At 30.4% G+C, this 15,992-nt stretch overlaps 2 protein-coding genes across 8 annotated transcripts in view; one reads left to right on the top strand and one right to left on the bottom strand.

The window, feature by feature from the left end:
• LOC120767447 overlaps positions 1-7,333 on the top strand; it is a 31,937-nt gene extending 24,604 nt beyond the window's left edge. For 3 of the 5 annotated variants that reach the window (XM_040093510.1, XM_040093513.1, XM_040093511.1), the window contains 3 exons: positions 515-613; positions 3,571-3,660; positions 6,593-6,796. In XM_040093510.1, the coding sequence (XP_039949444.1) occupies positions 515-613; positions 3,571-3,660; positions 6,593-6,796 (393 nt within the window). Of the gene's footprint in view, positions 1-514; positions 614-3,570; positions 3,661-6,592 lie in introns of all 5 variants that reach the window. The other 2 variants (XM_040093512.1, XM_040093514.1) reach the window with 2 other exon arrangements.
• Positions 7,334-9,949: 2,616 nt separating this feature from the next.
• On the bottom strand, positions 9,950-15,568 carry LOC120769467 (diacylglycerol O-acyltransferase 2-like). 3 transcript variants are annotated; one of them, XM_040096480.1, is made up of 7 exons: positions 15,315-15,568; positions 14,304-14,589; positions 14,140-14,237; positions 12,792-12,923; positions 10,629-10,970; positions 10,387-10,565; positions 9,950-10,303 (listed from the first exon to the last, which is right to left on the bottom strand). In XM_040096480.1, the coding sequence occupies exons 2-7, from the start codon at positions 14,406-14,408 to the stop codon at positions 10,146-10,148; spliced, it is 1,014 nt and encodes a 337-aa protein (XP_039952414.1). In that variant the 5' UTR covers positions 14,409-14,589; positions 15,315-15,568; the 3' UTR covers positions 9,950-10,145. The 3 variants fall into 3 exon arrangements, with proteins under 3 accessions (XP_039952414.1, XP_039952416.1, XP_039952415.1); XM_040096482.1 differs by having other exon boundaries at positions 15,429-15,568; XM_040096481.1 differs by lacking the exon at positions 15,315-15,568 and adding an exon at positions 14,649-15,244.
• Between the last annotated feature and the right edge of the window lie 424 nt (positions 15,569-15,992).

Below are 15,992 nucleotides of genomic sequence, written 5' to 3'. Positions count from 1 at the left end.
AGAACAATACCTTGTCGTCATGAGTATTTGGCCGTTCCGTTGATTTGACTGGTTGGCTAGGTTTCTAAAATAATTTTTGTCTCCAGTCGCAACCCGATGCAAAACGACTTCTTTTTTTAGCGTTCAAGCAGCATTTGTGACAAACCATATCGTCTTTCTACGTCTCTTGAACTTTTTTGGACGCCAAGGTTCTTCGTCTCCTAAGCCAAACATTTTAAATCGTGTTAACCATTTTTGATACTCAAGCTCGGAAAGATAAACCTCCATCAAAATACGATGACTTTCGGCTATGTGTTTCTTCATGTTAAAGTAACTCCTCGAATTGTCGAACATATTTAAGTGAAAAAATTACGCTTCTAAAGAATGAAATATATGGAGAAATTTTCACAAAGACAGTAGCTTTCTAACACTTGGAACTTCTAGGATCGAATAACTAAATACTTACATACTTATATTAAATATGTGTGGATACTAACGCTAAATTTTTCCTTACTTCTTCTTCGTCTAATGGCAGGCTCTCGAATTAGCTTATCGAGCACCGGATAACAAGGTCTCCATCAATGAATTGTTGCATCAGTTGCAGAGTACACAAGATGAATTGGAAAATATACGCGTAAGATTTTTCAAAATATTCTTCATACTATTTTCAATATTATTTTGCATACTACATTTTATTGCATTGTGATTCTTAAGTGTTTTTCGTGTGTTGCATATACATATTTATATCATTATACGCATTACAATTGTACTTACATACATATGTAACGATATACATGTATGTATCGCGAGTTGCTTTCGACACTTTGCATTGCATTCGTAGGAGCATAATTCGTTGGCTTTTATGTTAATTTGTTAATGTGAGTGATGTTAGCTTAGCAAAGCAACTGTTGCATGGTGGCAATTTAGCAGCAACATAAAATTCGTACTTCATAAAAAAATCATAAATAACATTTTCATAAGCATATAGCATAACAGAAAATTTAAATTATTTTTTTATGATTGTTGAGTGTTTTGCCTTATTTATTAACATTTTATTTTGATTTGCGTGAACCACCAGCATAAATAACATCATTTCATTTGAGTTAACATAAACATTTGTTTGAGTTAATTTGTTTGCAAGCAAATTTTATTATTCAATCGAATGCAGAACGAAGCGAATGCGAAAATTATTATTAGTTGTTAGTTTTAAAATTTTTTATATGGCTTGTAGTTTAGAAAAAACAAAAATAATAATTGAAAACAAAAATAAAAAAAATTAAAAGCAGTTTATGGCAACAAGTATCAGTTTAATTTTATATATACATAAATGTATTTAGTCGCGTTTTAGTAAATAATATTTACTAAGTATAATATTATTGTATTAATTAATCTCTAACAGTGCAATTTTTCTTGCAATTATTTATTTTTATTGTTTTAAAAGTATGCATATTTCATTATTTATTCATGTTTAAATGTTTGTGCTTTTAATTTTTACTATATTTGCACAATAATTTTCTGATTTCAATTAAAATTTTGACAGTTTGCCGCAAAGCATTGTATAAAAAAAATTGTTTCATTTAATTAGATAGAAAAATGTTTAATTCGAGGTTTTCTTAATAAAGTGTTATTAGTATATATAGCGATAAAAAAGCTGATAAAATGTTTTTGTGTAAAATTATATAAATTAAAATTTATAAATTCATTAGTAATTATTTTTTATTTTTATTTGAGGTTAGACAATTTTAAAACAATACTTGAGGCATGTTTATAACATAATAAATTTTATTATTACGCTGTTGGCATAGTTAAAGCAAAATAATAAATACATACATATGTAAATAGACATCTTTGAAATATTTTTCGAATTTTTTTATAATTGAGGTTAGGAATTTTTCAACAAATGTTTGCTGCAAATTTATTGTTAAATAATAATATTTTATTATTACGCGGTTCTCAGTTCTAAATTAAAATAAAAAACTTAAATACTTTTTAGATATTTTTTATATTTGAGGTTAGGAATTTTTAAAATTATTTTTATTTGAGGCATGTTTCTTATAAAATAAATTTTATTATTACTCAGTTGGGTTAGGTAAAGCAAAAGAATTAAAAATATATGTAAGTAGGTATTTTTGTTATACTTTTTAGATATTTTTTATATTTGAGTTTAGGAATTTTCCAGAAAATGTTTGATGCAAATTTACTGTTAAATAATAATATTTTTTATTACGCAGTTCTCAGTTCTAAATAGATATTTTTGAAATATATTTTTCAGATAGTTTTTATATTTGAGGTTAGGAATTTTTAATACAAGATTTGCCGCGTATTTCTTAAAAAAAATAAATAAATTAGAAATAGATGCCTTTGAAATACTTTTCAGATATTTTTTATATTTGAGGTTAAGAATTTTTCAAAAAAATTTTGCTGCATATTTCTGGCATAATATTTTAATACTTGTAATATCTTATTCCGCAGTTCACATATATTTAAAGCAAAAATTAGACTCTCTCTTTCTAAACGATATAACTTTTCTAATAGCTTCTCTAGAAATTCATTAAAGATTATTTGCTATCCTTGTTTGAAGTTAGGATTTTTTAATACAAAACACACCTTTTTGATAAAAAAATTTTTTTTAATATAATAATAATAAAAATTGCACATTCCAAATTTATTAACAATTCCTTATAAAATGTGTAATAAAGTTAATAAATATGCTTATTACTAATTAAGCGCAAGTCATAAATCGAGCAAGCTTAACTATTAGATTAATATGGGTTCAAAATATTACTTTTCATTTTTACTTCAACATATTTTGCTTTGTAATGCAGCGTGACATTGAAACAAATTTTAATTAAATTTTTACTTACTTACTTACTAAACTTTTGAACTTTTCATTTGCCACATTTTATCAGCTTTAAATAACCAAGTTAGTTTGACCAGCTTCGAAAGTAGCTGGGGTTCCCCGCTGTGTGCGAACATTATGAAAATTGTGCCAGATTATTGAGTATGGCAATGCAAGGAGGGCATGGTTAAAACAAAAAAAAAAACAACTATTACTATTATTATTTAATAAAAAGCAGTACACTATAAATAAAACTGTTAAAAGCAACATAAACACACACACATACAATGGTAGCTATAGCTGCGCAAAAAGTGCAAAAAAAATATTCGTTTTTTTTTAATATTTGCTTAATAATAGAAAATGCATGTTTACAGTTGAAAAAAGAATTAATTATCTCACTAATATGTGCAAAGTACGTTTGTTAATAAAATTATACATTTAATGAAAAGTAACTGTAAAAATACACTATGTATATTTTAGGCGTATACCCTTGATTTGCTTCATAAGCGTATATTAACAATTTTCAATTGATTTTTTTTATTTAGAATTTTGCGTATTTACCTATTGTTAATTATTCTTAATTAGTCCAACTAATTTCGTTGTGAAACTCTGTAACTATCCACTATATTCACTTCTAAACTATTTCCTTTGAGACTCAACTTCTTTGACAACTTACTACAATCAGACATACTATGTTTTTGTATCTTTAAAAAAAAAATATCTACCATATATATACTACATATATTTTATAGGCAGCTGGGTGTAGAAAAGAAAGCGGCAGTAATCATGCTCTCCTTACTGCAAAAGAAGCAATTTCGTTATGGGTTCTTGGCGCCCGGAAGGTTTGTAAATTTCTCGTAGTTTAGTATACCGATTCCTCAATATTCCTTTAAATTGTTTTTCTCTTCATTTTTTATATGTTCTTTATTTTATTATTCTTTTATAGTTATTTTAATCTACTAAAATATGTGCATTTCATGCGTTTAATTTACTTTTCGGCATTTATTTGGGTTATTTCTATTTCTCGTGTGCTTATTTGTACTTGTATTGGTATTGTATTGGTTGGTATTGGTGTTCATCTTGATTTTTTTTCGAACCACATTTTTGCTTTTTTTGTATTCTGTCATTTGGTTTCTTCGGTGTTTTGGTTGAATTCTCATATTTCACGGCGGTATTGTTGTTTTTGTACATTACATACATTCGTACCATCTCTGGGAAGTGGCGTCAATTCAATTCAAGAAGGTGTGGATTATTAAAGAGCATAAGAGCATGCATAAATTAATATTTGAATAGAATATTGTCGTTTGATAGGGTCTATAGAATTTAGAGCACGCTTCTGAAAGACCACTTAGGTATATTAAAAGATTTTTTTTTTTTCAAATTAAAATGTACTCATAAAAAATTAAGCATTATTTTTTCGTGTCTTAGCAAATGTGAGATTTATAATCCGGCAGTAAATTCAATAAAATATTTTTTTCTCTTGGCTAAAAAAAAATTACAAAAATTTTTTAGCCAAAATTTATTCTTATTAAAAACTTTTGAATAAAAAAATTTGCCCAAACTTTTTTTTATAAAAAAGTTCTTTCTTAGCTAAAATAACGCAAGTGAGCTCAAAATATAGACAGTGATCGATCTTTTGTCATACAATTGACAGGCTGCTGTATTTTAAAGATAAGCGAGTTACTATTAGGTAGTGTTGACACAATGGTTCAATGAGTTAGAATATGTTGGGAAATTAATTATTATATTGTACATACTATACATACTTATATACGGATGTATTAACGTATTAAGGGGTTATAACCATTTGTAAGACAGAAAAAATTTCTTTTTTATTAAAAAAAAATAAACTCAAAAACGAAAAACAATACATAAATACAATGTATAGGGTAGTCGAAAAAGTCTTTTCGTATTTCTAATCAAACTTCAACTTACTTTTTTTATAATTATAATGAGCTTTAATCAACCAAATATGTATCATTTTGGTCGACCAGTTTTTGCCATTTCAGTGTAAAACTTTTCTGGTTCCTCGACAAAAATTGCGACAAGTAATTTTCACAGGCTTCTCTTGAAGCCAACTTTACTCCATTAAGGGAACTCTGCATTGACCGATATAAATGGTGGTCCGAAGGTGCAAGGTCAGAATTTTCAGCCAAGCTCTCCCAGTTTTGCCGAGTCATTAAAGATGTGTGCGGTCTAGCGTTTTCCTGATGGAAGACGAAGCCCTTTCTGTTGATCAGTTCTGGCTATTTTTTTTCGATTGTTTGCTTCAATCTCATCAGCTGTTGACAGTGAAATGTAGAATCATTCGTTCGATCAGGCTGGAGCAGCTCATAGTGGATGATTCCATTCCAATCCCACCGAATACTCAGCATAATCTTTCGAGGCGTCAATCCTGACCTTATGATCATTTGTTGAGCTTCACCACGCTTGGACCATGATCTTTTTCACACATTATTGTCGTATTACCCAATATTATTACTATATACACCAGTAATTTTCAAAGGGCTTGTCAAAATTTCGATCTGGCGGTTTAAAAAAAAAACCAAACTTTTTGTTTTTGTGTGAAAAAATCAATCAGAGTGGTTTTAAAATATGAAATTAGTATCAAAATTATAGTCTTATATCCTTGGACATTGCCTAACAGAGACACCTACGAAGATCGTGTGTTAAATTCAAGCCAATTTGTCCAGCCGTTTTGGAGAAATGTTTTTCAATCTGATAAAAGTGTTTCAAGCAAAAAACACTTCAAGTTTTAGGAGCCGTTTATACTAAGTAAAAAAATTCTTACAAATATGTCTATATCTCTGAAACGATTTACCGGATCGACCTTAACTTTTCAGTTAATATTCTCAAATATATGTACAAAGTATATATATTTGAAAGACACCTTTTTATCCAATTCCCAAGTGGTTATAACCCCCTAAACCTTCCTTAACAAATCCTAACTTACTTAATTGAGACTCAATTTAAGTTAAATTTAAATACTATATAATTTCAAAAGTAATTATTTGCATTTATTTCGTAAAATTCATAATTTCTGTGAGAAAAATATGGATCAAGGTATGTAGTGCCCTGTTAACTTACACTTGTAATCATAGATTATTAAACTTTATCATTTTTTGAATGACTTAGGCGTTTAATAGTCGCAAGTGACATAAATATAACAACATTTAGTGTACATTAAAGGTATTGCCAGTTTCTAATTATATTAAAAAAAACGCAACGAAACCAAAAAAATATACATACATACATATATAGCATGTCATATTAAAAAATAGAAGGTTTCAAATCACATCACCCATTAATAACTATTTACTATTCATGTCTGGTAATATTCATAATAATCGCAGCTGTCTACAATCTAAATGTCTCATTGTAATAATGCTCATAAAACATCAAATCTACATAAATATAAATATGTTTTTTATAAATTCATGCATTTTTTTACAAATTCTCGCATATAATATTTATTTTGTAGGTAAATGGTTTGAAATTTGAAATTTGGTTTGAATTTTTTCATGATTACCAAATTCGCAGTCAATTAGCACAAATCGTTTTTGTTCATTTATTGTAAATACTTTTTTACACGCAAAAATTTCAACATATTTTTTATTGAAATTTAATTAATTTAATTTTCAAAATCAACGAAAAAAATGAAAATTTTAATTTTTTTTTCAAGAAAAAAATATGTATGTAAATAAACAAAAATTTGGCGTCAAGCAAAACGCGCTCACTTTATACTGTTATTTCCCTTCCTTCCCGCACGTGCAGACAATTTACCGTCGCCTGCTGGAGGCGCAAAAGAACCGCACCCATGTCGACCCGGAGGTGACGTTGCAGTTCCTCAAGAGCGCCATTTACTACTTCTTAACCGACAAGGAGAACTCGCAGGGCCACTTGCAGGCCATCGAGAGCATATTGGAGTTCACCGAGGCGGAGAAGACCAACATCAATAAGGCGCGCACGGCCAAGTAGGCAGCGTGACCAAAGTAGCGGTACACACATATAAAATACGTAACATACACACACATATATATAAATACATACATAGAGCTGCAAGTAGTTGGCCGAAGCGGAGCTGCTTAAAAGACGGAGCTAAATTCGAAAATTCGAAAACTAAATTCAGCTTTGACCGCTTGGTTGAGACAAGTTTTTAATTAGAAATGCGATATATATATTTTAAAATGCAAATATTTCTAGGACAAATAAATTAATTAAAATTATAAAAATATATATACTACTAATATGCAAGTATAGTAGGCGGCTATGTAGCGATACGTACAGTGGGCGGTAAAGAGAAAATAAGACAACAAAAAAATATATATAATTCGAAATGCGAACGTTTAACTTTCATTTTATTTTAATGTTTTAAAATAAATTTTGTAAAGTTTTTTAGTTACACATGTTTATTTATTATAAAATACATATTTTATGGGGTTGATATTAGCACGTTATGTACAATGTATGTAAATGATAATTTTAATTGAAATAAAATCGCAAATCTCAGTTTCATTTATTTTATGTTAAATGAAAATATTGAAATGATATTGACGTCCTGTTGAAAATAAGAAAAAAATAAATTTTTTTAATTGTAAAAAAAAAGAAAATGAATTGAAATTGGCAATAGTAACAGTAACTATGTAACTGATATTATTTTATATGTTTCGTTATTAGGGGCCCAATTTTGAAAAAATTATTTTTCGTTAGTTTATACCTTTAAGCGGCTATAGTGTAACCCATGAAAAATTAGACGATTTTCGTGAATTTTTTTATAAGAAAGTATGCGATCGAATGTTTCCAAGTGTTTTGGACATAATAAGCTTTAGTTTAAATTTGTTTTTACAAACATATTGAAAAATAACGCAATTATGTGCTGCCTTCGGAAGTGCCAAAAAAAGTTCGCCAACTGCTGACATGATTCCGGCTGAATGTGTAGCTGAAACAAAAAAAATTCTAAATTTTATTAAACTTAAAGATATTTCCTACACAATCACCTACGAGCTTTGAAAATATCAGAAATTAACAAAATTGTGTAATTTTGAAAAAAAAAAAATAGTTTTTTAGGTAAAAAATTGTCGTTTTTTTAATGCCAAATTGACAATTTTCAACCACAAATTTCAAATTTCATTTATCTTAAGTCATTGTATAGTAAATGTATCCAAGAATATCAGCATATTAGTTTCAATTTGAAGTCGATCGGTCAATTTCTCGTTGAGTTGTGATGTCAAGAATTTTGAAAAATGTCGTTTCGAAAAAAACTCGTTTAAAGTTTCAATTGTCCAATTTATACCTGCGAGCGTTCGCTCTTTAGAGCGCTGCCATTCAAAAACTTTTCAAGATACGAAGCTTACCGATTTTACAGGATATTTTTATATTTTTGAAAATATAAACTAACGAAAAAGCAAAAAAAAATCGATTTTTTGAAAGTGTCACTCTGGTATATCAAATAGTTATTAAGTTACAGCCATTTAGAGGGTAGCCGCTGAGCTCAATCGGGTCCACCAGTTTATTTTTAAATATTTTTGCTCCAAACATAATTTTTTTGCTGCAGTAATAACTCGAAGATAAACGATCCGATCTTCATAAGATTTATCCTGTATATAACTCTACATACAGCGATTTGTCTGATCAAAAATAGAATATGAAAGACCAAAAGTGACCAAATTTCGGATAAGATTAAACTTTTTTTAACACGTCGCCACTTAAATTTTTTTTTTTTCAATTCCAAAAATCGACATATTTTTGGCTGTACTTCTTACTTTTATCACTTTATTCTCTAAAAAATTGTAGACACTTAGTCACCCGGAAGAAAATTTTTATATTCGGTATATGGATGCTCTGGGAATTATTGACATGATCTAACCCGTTTTGGAAACGATTTTCTATGAATTTCAATTGTATATCCCAAACACTGACCGATATTTTCGGTTAAAAGTCAACTATAGATACTGTTGTCCACGTATTCGGTACCTAGGGATTAAACAATTTTGGTTTTACTTTGAATTTTTGAACAGGGTATATTAAGTTTTCTATTTGTGACACCCAGAAGGAAATATCAGAAACCCTATAAATATACATTTAAATGAAATTATTATAGCTTCGTTATAACCAAAGTCAACATTTTTTCTTGTTTTTTGCTGTATTTGTTGATTATTGAATTTGTCGTTATCGAATATGATATCAAAGTTATGCAATTCGAAGTCGTTAGATAATTATAGCAATTAGATAAGACAGAGGCTTGTAGCGTTGAGTGGAAACTTGCACCTTTGAACTTTTTTCTCAAAGCCGTTTATAGCACACTTTTCTCGAATTGATTTTTTTCTATTTTTAGTACAAGTTATGTTATCGTTCCACAATGTATGCTTGAGTAAGCCAAACGGGTCGCACATTTCTATTTTACTTCTCTCGAGTTTTGAAAATATTAACTATGATTATTTTGTCATGGAAGTACTGAGCGTCCCTTTTTTAACCTCAAATTTTATTTCTTCGAGCCGGAAATAATTTATTCTTATATTCGTTCATTTCAATTCAGTCATTATTTATTTTTTAATTGTAAATATTTACCCACTTTGAAGAGCCAGGTCTGTAGTGAAGTTATTTTTTAGAAGTTTTCGGGTGATCTTCTTCTTTATTGGCGTCGCCTTGTCTAAAACCGCTCGGAGAGATCCTTCCTGATCCTAATGGAGCTTTTGGTAAATGCTCAACGTCAGTTTACACAGCTGTATTCGTTTTGCAGAGATCGATCTTCAATCTTCTCCTTACCTGTTTTGGACGAAAAAGTCCAATCATGTGGACTCTCGAATCACTTGATCGTGAACCATAGTTTAAAAGACAGTATGGTCGTTTCATAGGGAATTCGGCATTAACTGTATATTTATAGCGACTTTAGCTTGCCGAAAATCTAAGCGAAGTTCCATTTACGCTGGTGGTCGAGTTTCCTTAGATCCATGCTTGGATATTTTGTTTTGAAATATAAACTGAAATCTTTCACGGCAATAGCAAAGGATTTTATTCATTTTGGAATCACAATTTAGGCGAACTTTTATAGATGTACTTAGTTTAAAGAACTCATTTTAGTTATTCAATAAATTGTTCTGATGTTTCCTCCGTGTTTTGGAAAAATACTTATTTCCGGTTTATTGTGAGAAAAGTCCAACTTTTATTATTTTTTTATTATTTTACAAGTTATGCAAAGCTACGAAGTCCATAAGACAATTGCACAAACAAAGTTTAAAAAGGTCGACTTAATTCCTTTATACTCTAACATAAATGAGGGTTATGACTCTAAACCGAACTACATACAGTTATATCATAAGAAAGTTGTTCAAATTATAACAAGCTCAGCTTCTTCACTATTCTCAATATATTCACTTTTGTAAGTTTCGAATAGTTCACGTACAGCTTCCACAACTTTTGCGTGTATCTCTTCGATGTATGCCGAGTCCGGATTGGTAGTCCTTTTAACATCAATGGGACTGCCAACTACGGTATGAAAATTGAAAAATACACAAATATATTTACAGTTTATATTGTAAGCTTAATTTTTTTAATTATTAAACCCTTACCCACAAACGTTACCCTCTTCTTATAAGGCAGAAAATAGTTTCCACCTCGACCTTTCAGCAACATAGGTGTGAAGTCGAAAAATGTTTTAAAAAACTTTTGTATTACTCGGAACCAAGCTTTATCGAGTAGCGTATATAAATCATTTTCACCGAAACCAAAGGATGGCACAATTGGCGAACTATAAGCAGATGCCAATAAACATTTTCAGGAAATCACAAAAATATGGACGATGACAGCTTACCCCGTTTGTATGGCCAATTTCACAAAACCCAAACGTTTTTTCAACACAATCGTATACTTTCCCGGTTGAGTTAGTAGAGCTTCTTGTTCACCGCCCACCGCCAAAGCAATCATATATGATGTAAAGCCATCTGCATTATCAGGATGTGCTGGATCATTCGACTTATTTAAATAGTATGATAATGATGGCTTGGATGATGATATATAGCCAAAACAACGCCATATTTCACGAAAAAATGGCGGCCAAAAATTGACGCTTAAAGTGGCGGCCTTCGGCCGTATACCGGGAAATAAACGCATGAAATGCGTTACTTCGAGCAGCATATTCAAGCTTATACCTACGCTGAAAGTCATAATAAATGTTGGCGATTATTTCTTAAAAGAAAAGTCGTAAAAATAGTATTGATGTTTAGGGAGAATTCATAATTTTTTGCAAAAGCGATTTCTAACCTATAAAATATTGGGTTGTTTAGTAAGTCATTTCGTTTTTTTATGTAATTTAAACATGATTTTTTTTTATTGTGAAAAACATTTTATGAAATTATATATCCTCTATTTTGTTTCAATAACCTTTGCCATCTTTCGGGCGAGAGATTGATTCCACGCTCATAAAACATTTTATACTTCCAGCAATAAACCGATCCTAGTGGTTCTTGCTGTCCTGATTTAAGGGGTTAGGGGTAGTTAGAATTTTCAAAAAATTATTTGTTTTTTGCATTTTCGGTAAGTGTAATGTCTTAAAAATATTCTCTGAAAATTTCACGTTGATCCGATAATTAGTTTTTGAGCTATTCGACAAATAACAAAGCGAGCTCGGGCACTTCAAAGCGCTAGTGTGAAACTTTAAACGCGTTTTTCTCAAAACTATGTTTTTTGAATCGGTGACAACTGTAACTCGAAAACCGCTCAGTAGATTTTATTGAAATTTATACAGCTTTAAGAATACATAATAATCTCGGGCGTGATCGAAGGATTTTAATTTTTTTGAAAACTTCGATTTTTTAACTGTTTAATTAACTGTTGATTTTTTCGCAAAAATTTAGAAAAAAATTTCGTGAAATCCTTTAATTTAGAAAAAAAAAGAAAATCCTTCGATCAGGCCGGAGTTTATCTATTTATAAAACTAATTTTTTTTGTCCGATTGATTTTCGATGAATCTCCAAGGACTTATGGTTGTCACCGCAAGTACCTTTTTTTGTCAACACAAACAACTATAACTTTGGAAATTAAATTTTTGTTTTTGAAATTTTCGTGACTTGAAGTCAACACATTCTATAATAATGCCATATTACTACTTTTGTAAAATAACACGATTTAATAGCAAAAAAACTTTCTGAAAACTCTCATTTTTTCGTGCCTCTGACTACCCCTAACCCCTTAAGATGAACGTTTTCTAATACAAAAAATTTTCTAAAGACCGAAGCTGCCAAGTCTGGTGGGTGTGGTAGTATGGTGGGTGTGGTAGCACATCCGATTCCAGCTTCAAAATTTTTTGGCGAGTCTTCAAACTTGTATGAAATCTTGCATTATCCTGCTGGAACACTAAAACATTTTCATTGATCAATTCTGAGTCTGTTTGAAATCCTATCTATCGGCCTTCGAAATGGTTTGAGCTAGTTCATCTTTTTTTAGACCATGATCTCTTGCGCTTTCAGTCTTATAAACAAATGATCTTCAAAAAGGCACCACTTATTTGACGCTTGATAAGCAAGTTACAGTCGCTAATGCGACAAAGCATATTTCGTGCCGTAAGAACATGAGGAACTCATATCTGAGGTTTCGAAATTAACCCTAGACGTTTTTTATGAATGCGTACGGTCGCGTTAGACAAATTTAATCTTTCTCAATCTTTGTCAATGGCGTTCGATCAACACATCTTATCCTTACAATTCACATAATTTTCACTTTACTTGAACATCATTTTTACTCTTTTGATAGTGAAACAGTAAGATATGTCAAACATTCTGTTTTCGATCTTTCATCTTCAATTCAATAAGAGCAGCAGTTGTCATCAAACGAAATTACTTAGTAAACAACCCCATATATTGTATATCTGATCACTTTATTGTTTCATAGATCCCGTAAAAGGTTTTTACCAATATAATATGTGCTCTGTATATATACATACAATATATGATTTACTTCCAATATACAATGTACTTACGTCAATATTCCATGTGGAAAATATGCTAGCAAGTAATTACGATTTGGTGGAATATCGGCTGTCTTCCGTATTCTTACCGGAAAGTAATCACGCATGACGCCTAAACCGCGCTCCGAACGCAATAGCAGAGGACTAAGGCACAAAAAAGAAAACAAGAAATATAAAAATATAAAAATAGTACAGGACTAACGCACAAAGAGGGAACAAAGAATGTAAGCGACCTAAATTATTTTTAAAATAAAAAAATTCTGTAAAATTTGGAGAAATTTTAACCTTAAAAAAATAGTATAAAATTCTGATTTACTATATGTAAATATTTTTAGGATTAATAATTGCTGTAATGCTTGGCGGCATTCACACTTTAAAAAAATTTAATCAAATTTTGAAAAATTTTTGTATCCACTCATCCCGTAGCCGATCTCCAGAAGGACTTTCGATAAGTGGTGAACGACGGTTTCGAAGATTGTTATTTAATTATATCAATTCCAAAAACCAGGGGGATACATTCTTTCGATCTTTAACTGACAAATTTATCCTAGAAGGTCGTCTAAAAGTTTCATGTCAATACGAGAAATTTTCCTCACCGGCTCTGTAAGCAGCGTTTCGGGAACAACGCGTTTAAAATTTTGCAAGCCGATTACACTAAGTTAAAGAATTCTAATAAATAAGCTCATACCTCAGAAAATATTTGCCTGATCAACTTCAAATTTTCTGAGAATATTTTCAAATACAGTGAAGTTCTCATTGATGTATGGATTGAAGGATGGAGTCATGCGTAGAAATTCACGCATGAGATGAAAGATCTCTGAGCGCTATTTCCTTGGGAGTGGTCAGAAACGATTATTTTATAAATGGCTCAAGCAGCTCATGACTTCCGGTCTTAGACCTAGTATCCTCTGGGTAGCCAAAGAACATTTGTCTAAAGACGAAAAAAGACGAGAGAAGACGACCCATGCCTCTCCAGGGTTGTACGCTGGATTCGGGATCCGCCACTTAAAAAACGCCCCCAATGAAAAGGAAGTAACAGCCTCGGATGAGAGAGCCCCCTTTTGAGGATGACCATGGCAAGGATCAAAGAGCGAAAAGAAAGAGCGACTGGCGCGCTGTTGTAAACTCGGCTATAACCGCGGTCTTTACGCCAATAAAAAAGAAGAAAAACTTCAATTCTATTACGGACACTCCTCATAACCGGCCATCTCTCATAACTGGACGAATTTCATGAAAACAACGGTATAACCCCTTAAATATTTATTAAAAAAAAAATACATTATTAAAAAGTTCAACCAGTAATTTCGAATTCATGGAAATGGTTCCATTTTTTAAGCTATTTTGCATACTCAAAACTTACCCGTTGCCATCGTAAGTACAGTGGTAGACGTGGTAGTTAACCAGCTCGTATATTAAATAAATAATGACCGCAGTTCTTACAAGCAAACCACCAAAGAGCTGCACATTAATATTAAAAACATAATTATTACTTTATGATCAAGACTACTCTTTACAAACACTCACAAGTCCTTTTAGCGTATAATAATAGGCAATAAAACACGAAAAGTAGTATAAAAGCATATATATCTGTATTACAATGATCCGTATCACTTCTTTAATCGTAATCATTTTGTTGGCTTTCAAAGACACTCTTCAACAAAGTATAACTTTATTAGCAGTTGTCATAATTTAAATACAAAATTAACTATTAGTAAAATATGTAGTCCAGATTGCGACTAGACTGTAGGAAAACTGTGTCAACACTGAATCTGCGATTACGAGATATTTGTCATTAAACGGATATCCAAAGCTGAAAGGAAATGGCTGAAGTGAATATGTGTCGCAGATTTATTTAAATATTATAATTACCATTAGAAATGCATTTTCATTTGAAAACAATTAAATTCGATATGCTTTGTGTAATTCTACATATGCCAAACGAAAAAAAAAAATTCGCAGAAATAATAAAACAAGCGGATATATAGTAAATATATTGAATGTGCGCGGCATATGCGTTTTATAAGGTGAAAAATTGTGTTCAACCACCAATAAAGCTGTGATAAGTAAAAATATTGTTTAATTGAAATCGAGAAATATAAGCAAGTTGCCAGTCTCTACAGTTTTTAAGAAGCCTGGCCTAAGCCCCGTTTCTGGTAGCTTTCAGTCTTATCAGCTAGGTTTAATGTCTTCCAAAGGTTATTTTATCATTATAAAAATAAAAAATTTTCATTGGTTTGGCAAATGTATGCATTTATGTGTGTGCAAAATAAATACGAGCACTTAGCTGTATTTTTTTTAGAGTAAACCATTTTTCAAGTTATGCATATTATTATGGATTCTTATGATTTAGAAACGTGCAAAGTGCGTTAATATTATTTACAGGTAATAATTGGAATTATGCAATTAATTGGTTAGACAAAACTATAACGCGTGTTTTTAATAAAGTAATTAATTCTACGAATAATATCATTGCATACTCGGCTGAATGGTGGACATAAGCAGTTTTTTTTAGGTTGAATATAAACAATTGTTTACCTTTTATTTTATTTATAGAATAAATTGTGAAAAACGTTTTTCTCCATTTTTGGAAGCTAGCCTCCAAAATTGTTATATCTACATACATACATACATATGTATATCCCAACGTACTTCAAAATTATCAACGTTCATTTATACACAATATTATTAATTAATTCCTGGCAATGTCACAAAATAACACAGTTTTTAAAAAACAGAAAGTGGAAAGCCAAATATTATTTTTTTATCCCAAATGCTAAAATATTTCCTTACAGCTGACATTTCTGCAAAAAAAACTGTCAAAACGGCTTCCTCTTTTCGACAACATAAAAAAACACTTCCTAAACCAAAACAAAGGCTTCAAAACTTTCGTGTTTTTGTACTAAATTAAATTTGTATTCAAAAACATGGGCTTCAAAACTGTTTACTGTTTTCGTTGTAAAATAAACTCAAAATACATTCAATATTGTCAAATATTTGTGCAATATTCAAAGACTTGCATACACTCTGTAAATAAAGCATTTAAACACAGGGTGTAAAAGCGTATTATATATTCAAAACATAATTGACATTGCGTAAAATTTTATAATAAAGGTATAATTTCAACTTTCACAAAACAATAAATACAGTAATATTTTCAATTTTAATCATTTCAGTGGCTGCAAATAAGTTTCGGCAGATAACTTTTTATATTTT

Source organism: Bactrocera tryoni, chromosome 2, assembly GCF_016617805.1.
Source record: "Bactrocera tryoni isolate S06 chromosome 2, CSIRO_BtryS06_freeze2, whole genome shotgun sequence".
NCBI lineage: Eukaryota > Metazoa > Arthropoda > Insecta > Diptera > Tephritidae > Bactrocera > Bactrocera tryoni.
The sequence above is the reverse complement of the archived record's forward strand: the minus strand, read 5'-3'. Positions and strand labels throughout refer to the sequence as shown.

What these genes read in the sequence shown, in the direction of transcription:
- LOC120769467 (XM_040096480.1), bottom strand. Translation starts at nt 14,408, where the DNA reads ATGATTACGATTAAAGAAGTGATACGGATCATTGTAATACAGATATAT. An exon ending in AAATTGGCCATACAAACGGG is followed by an intron (nt 10,566 to 10,628) that starts GTAAGCTGTCAT and finishes ATCTGCTTATAG; the next exon opens with TTCGCCAATTGTGCCATCCT. An exon ending in GAAGAGGGTAACGTTTGTGG is followed by an intron (nt 10,304 to 10,386) that starts GTAAGGGTTTAA and finishes TTCATACCGTAG; the next exon opens with TTGGCAGTCCCATTGATGTT.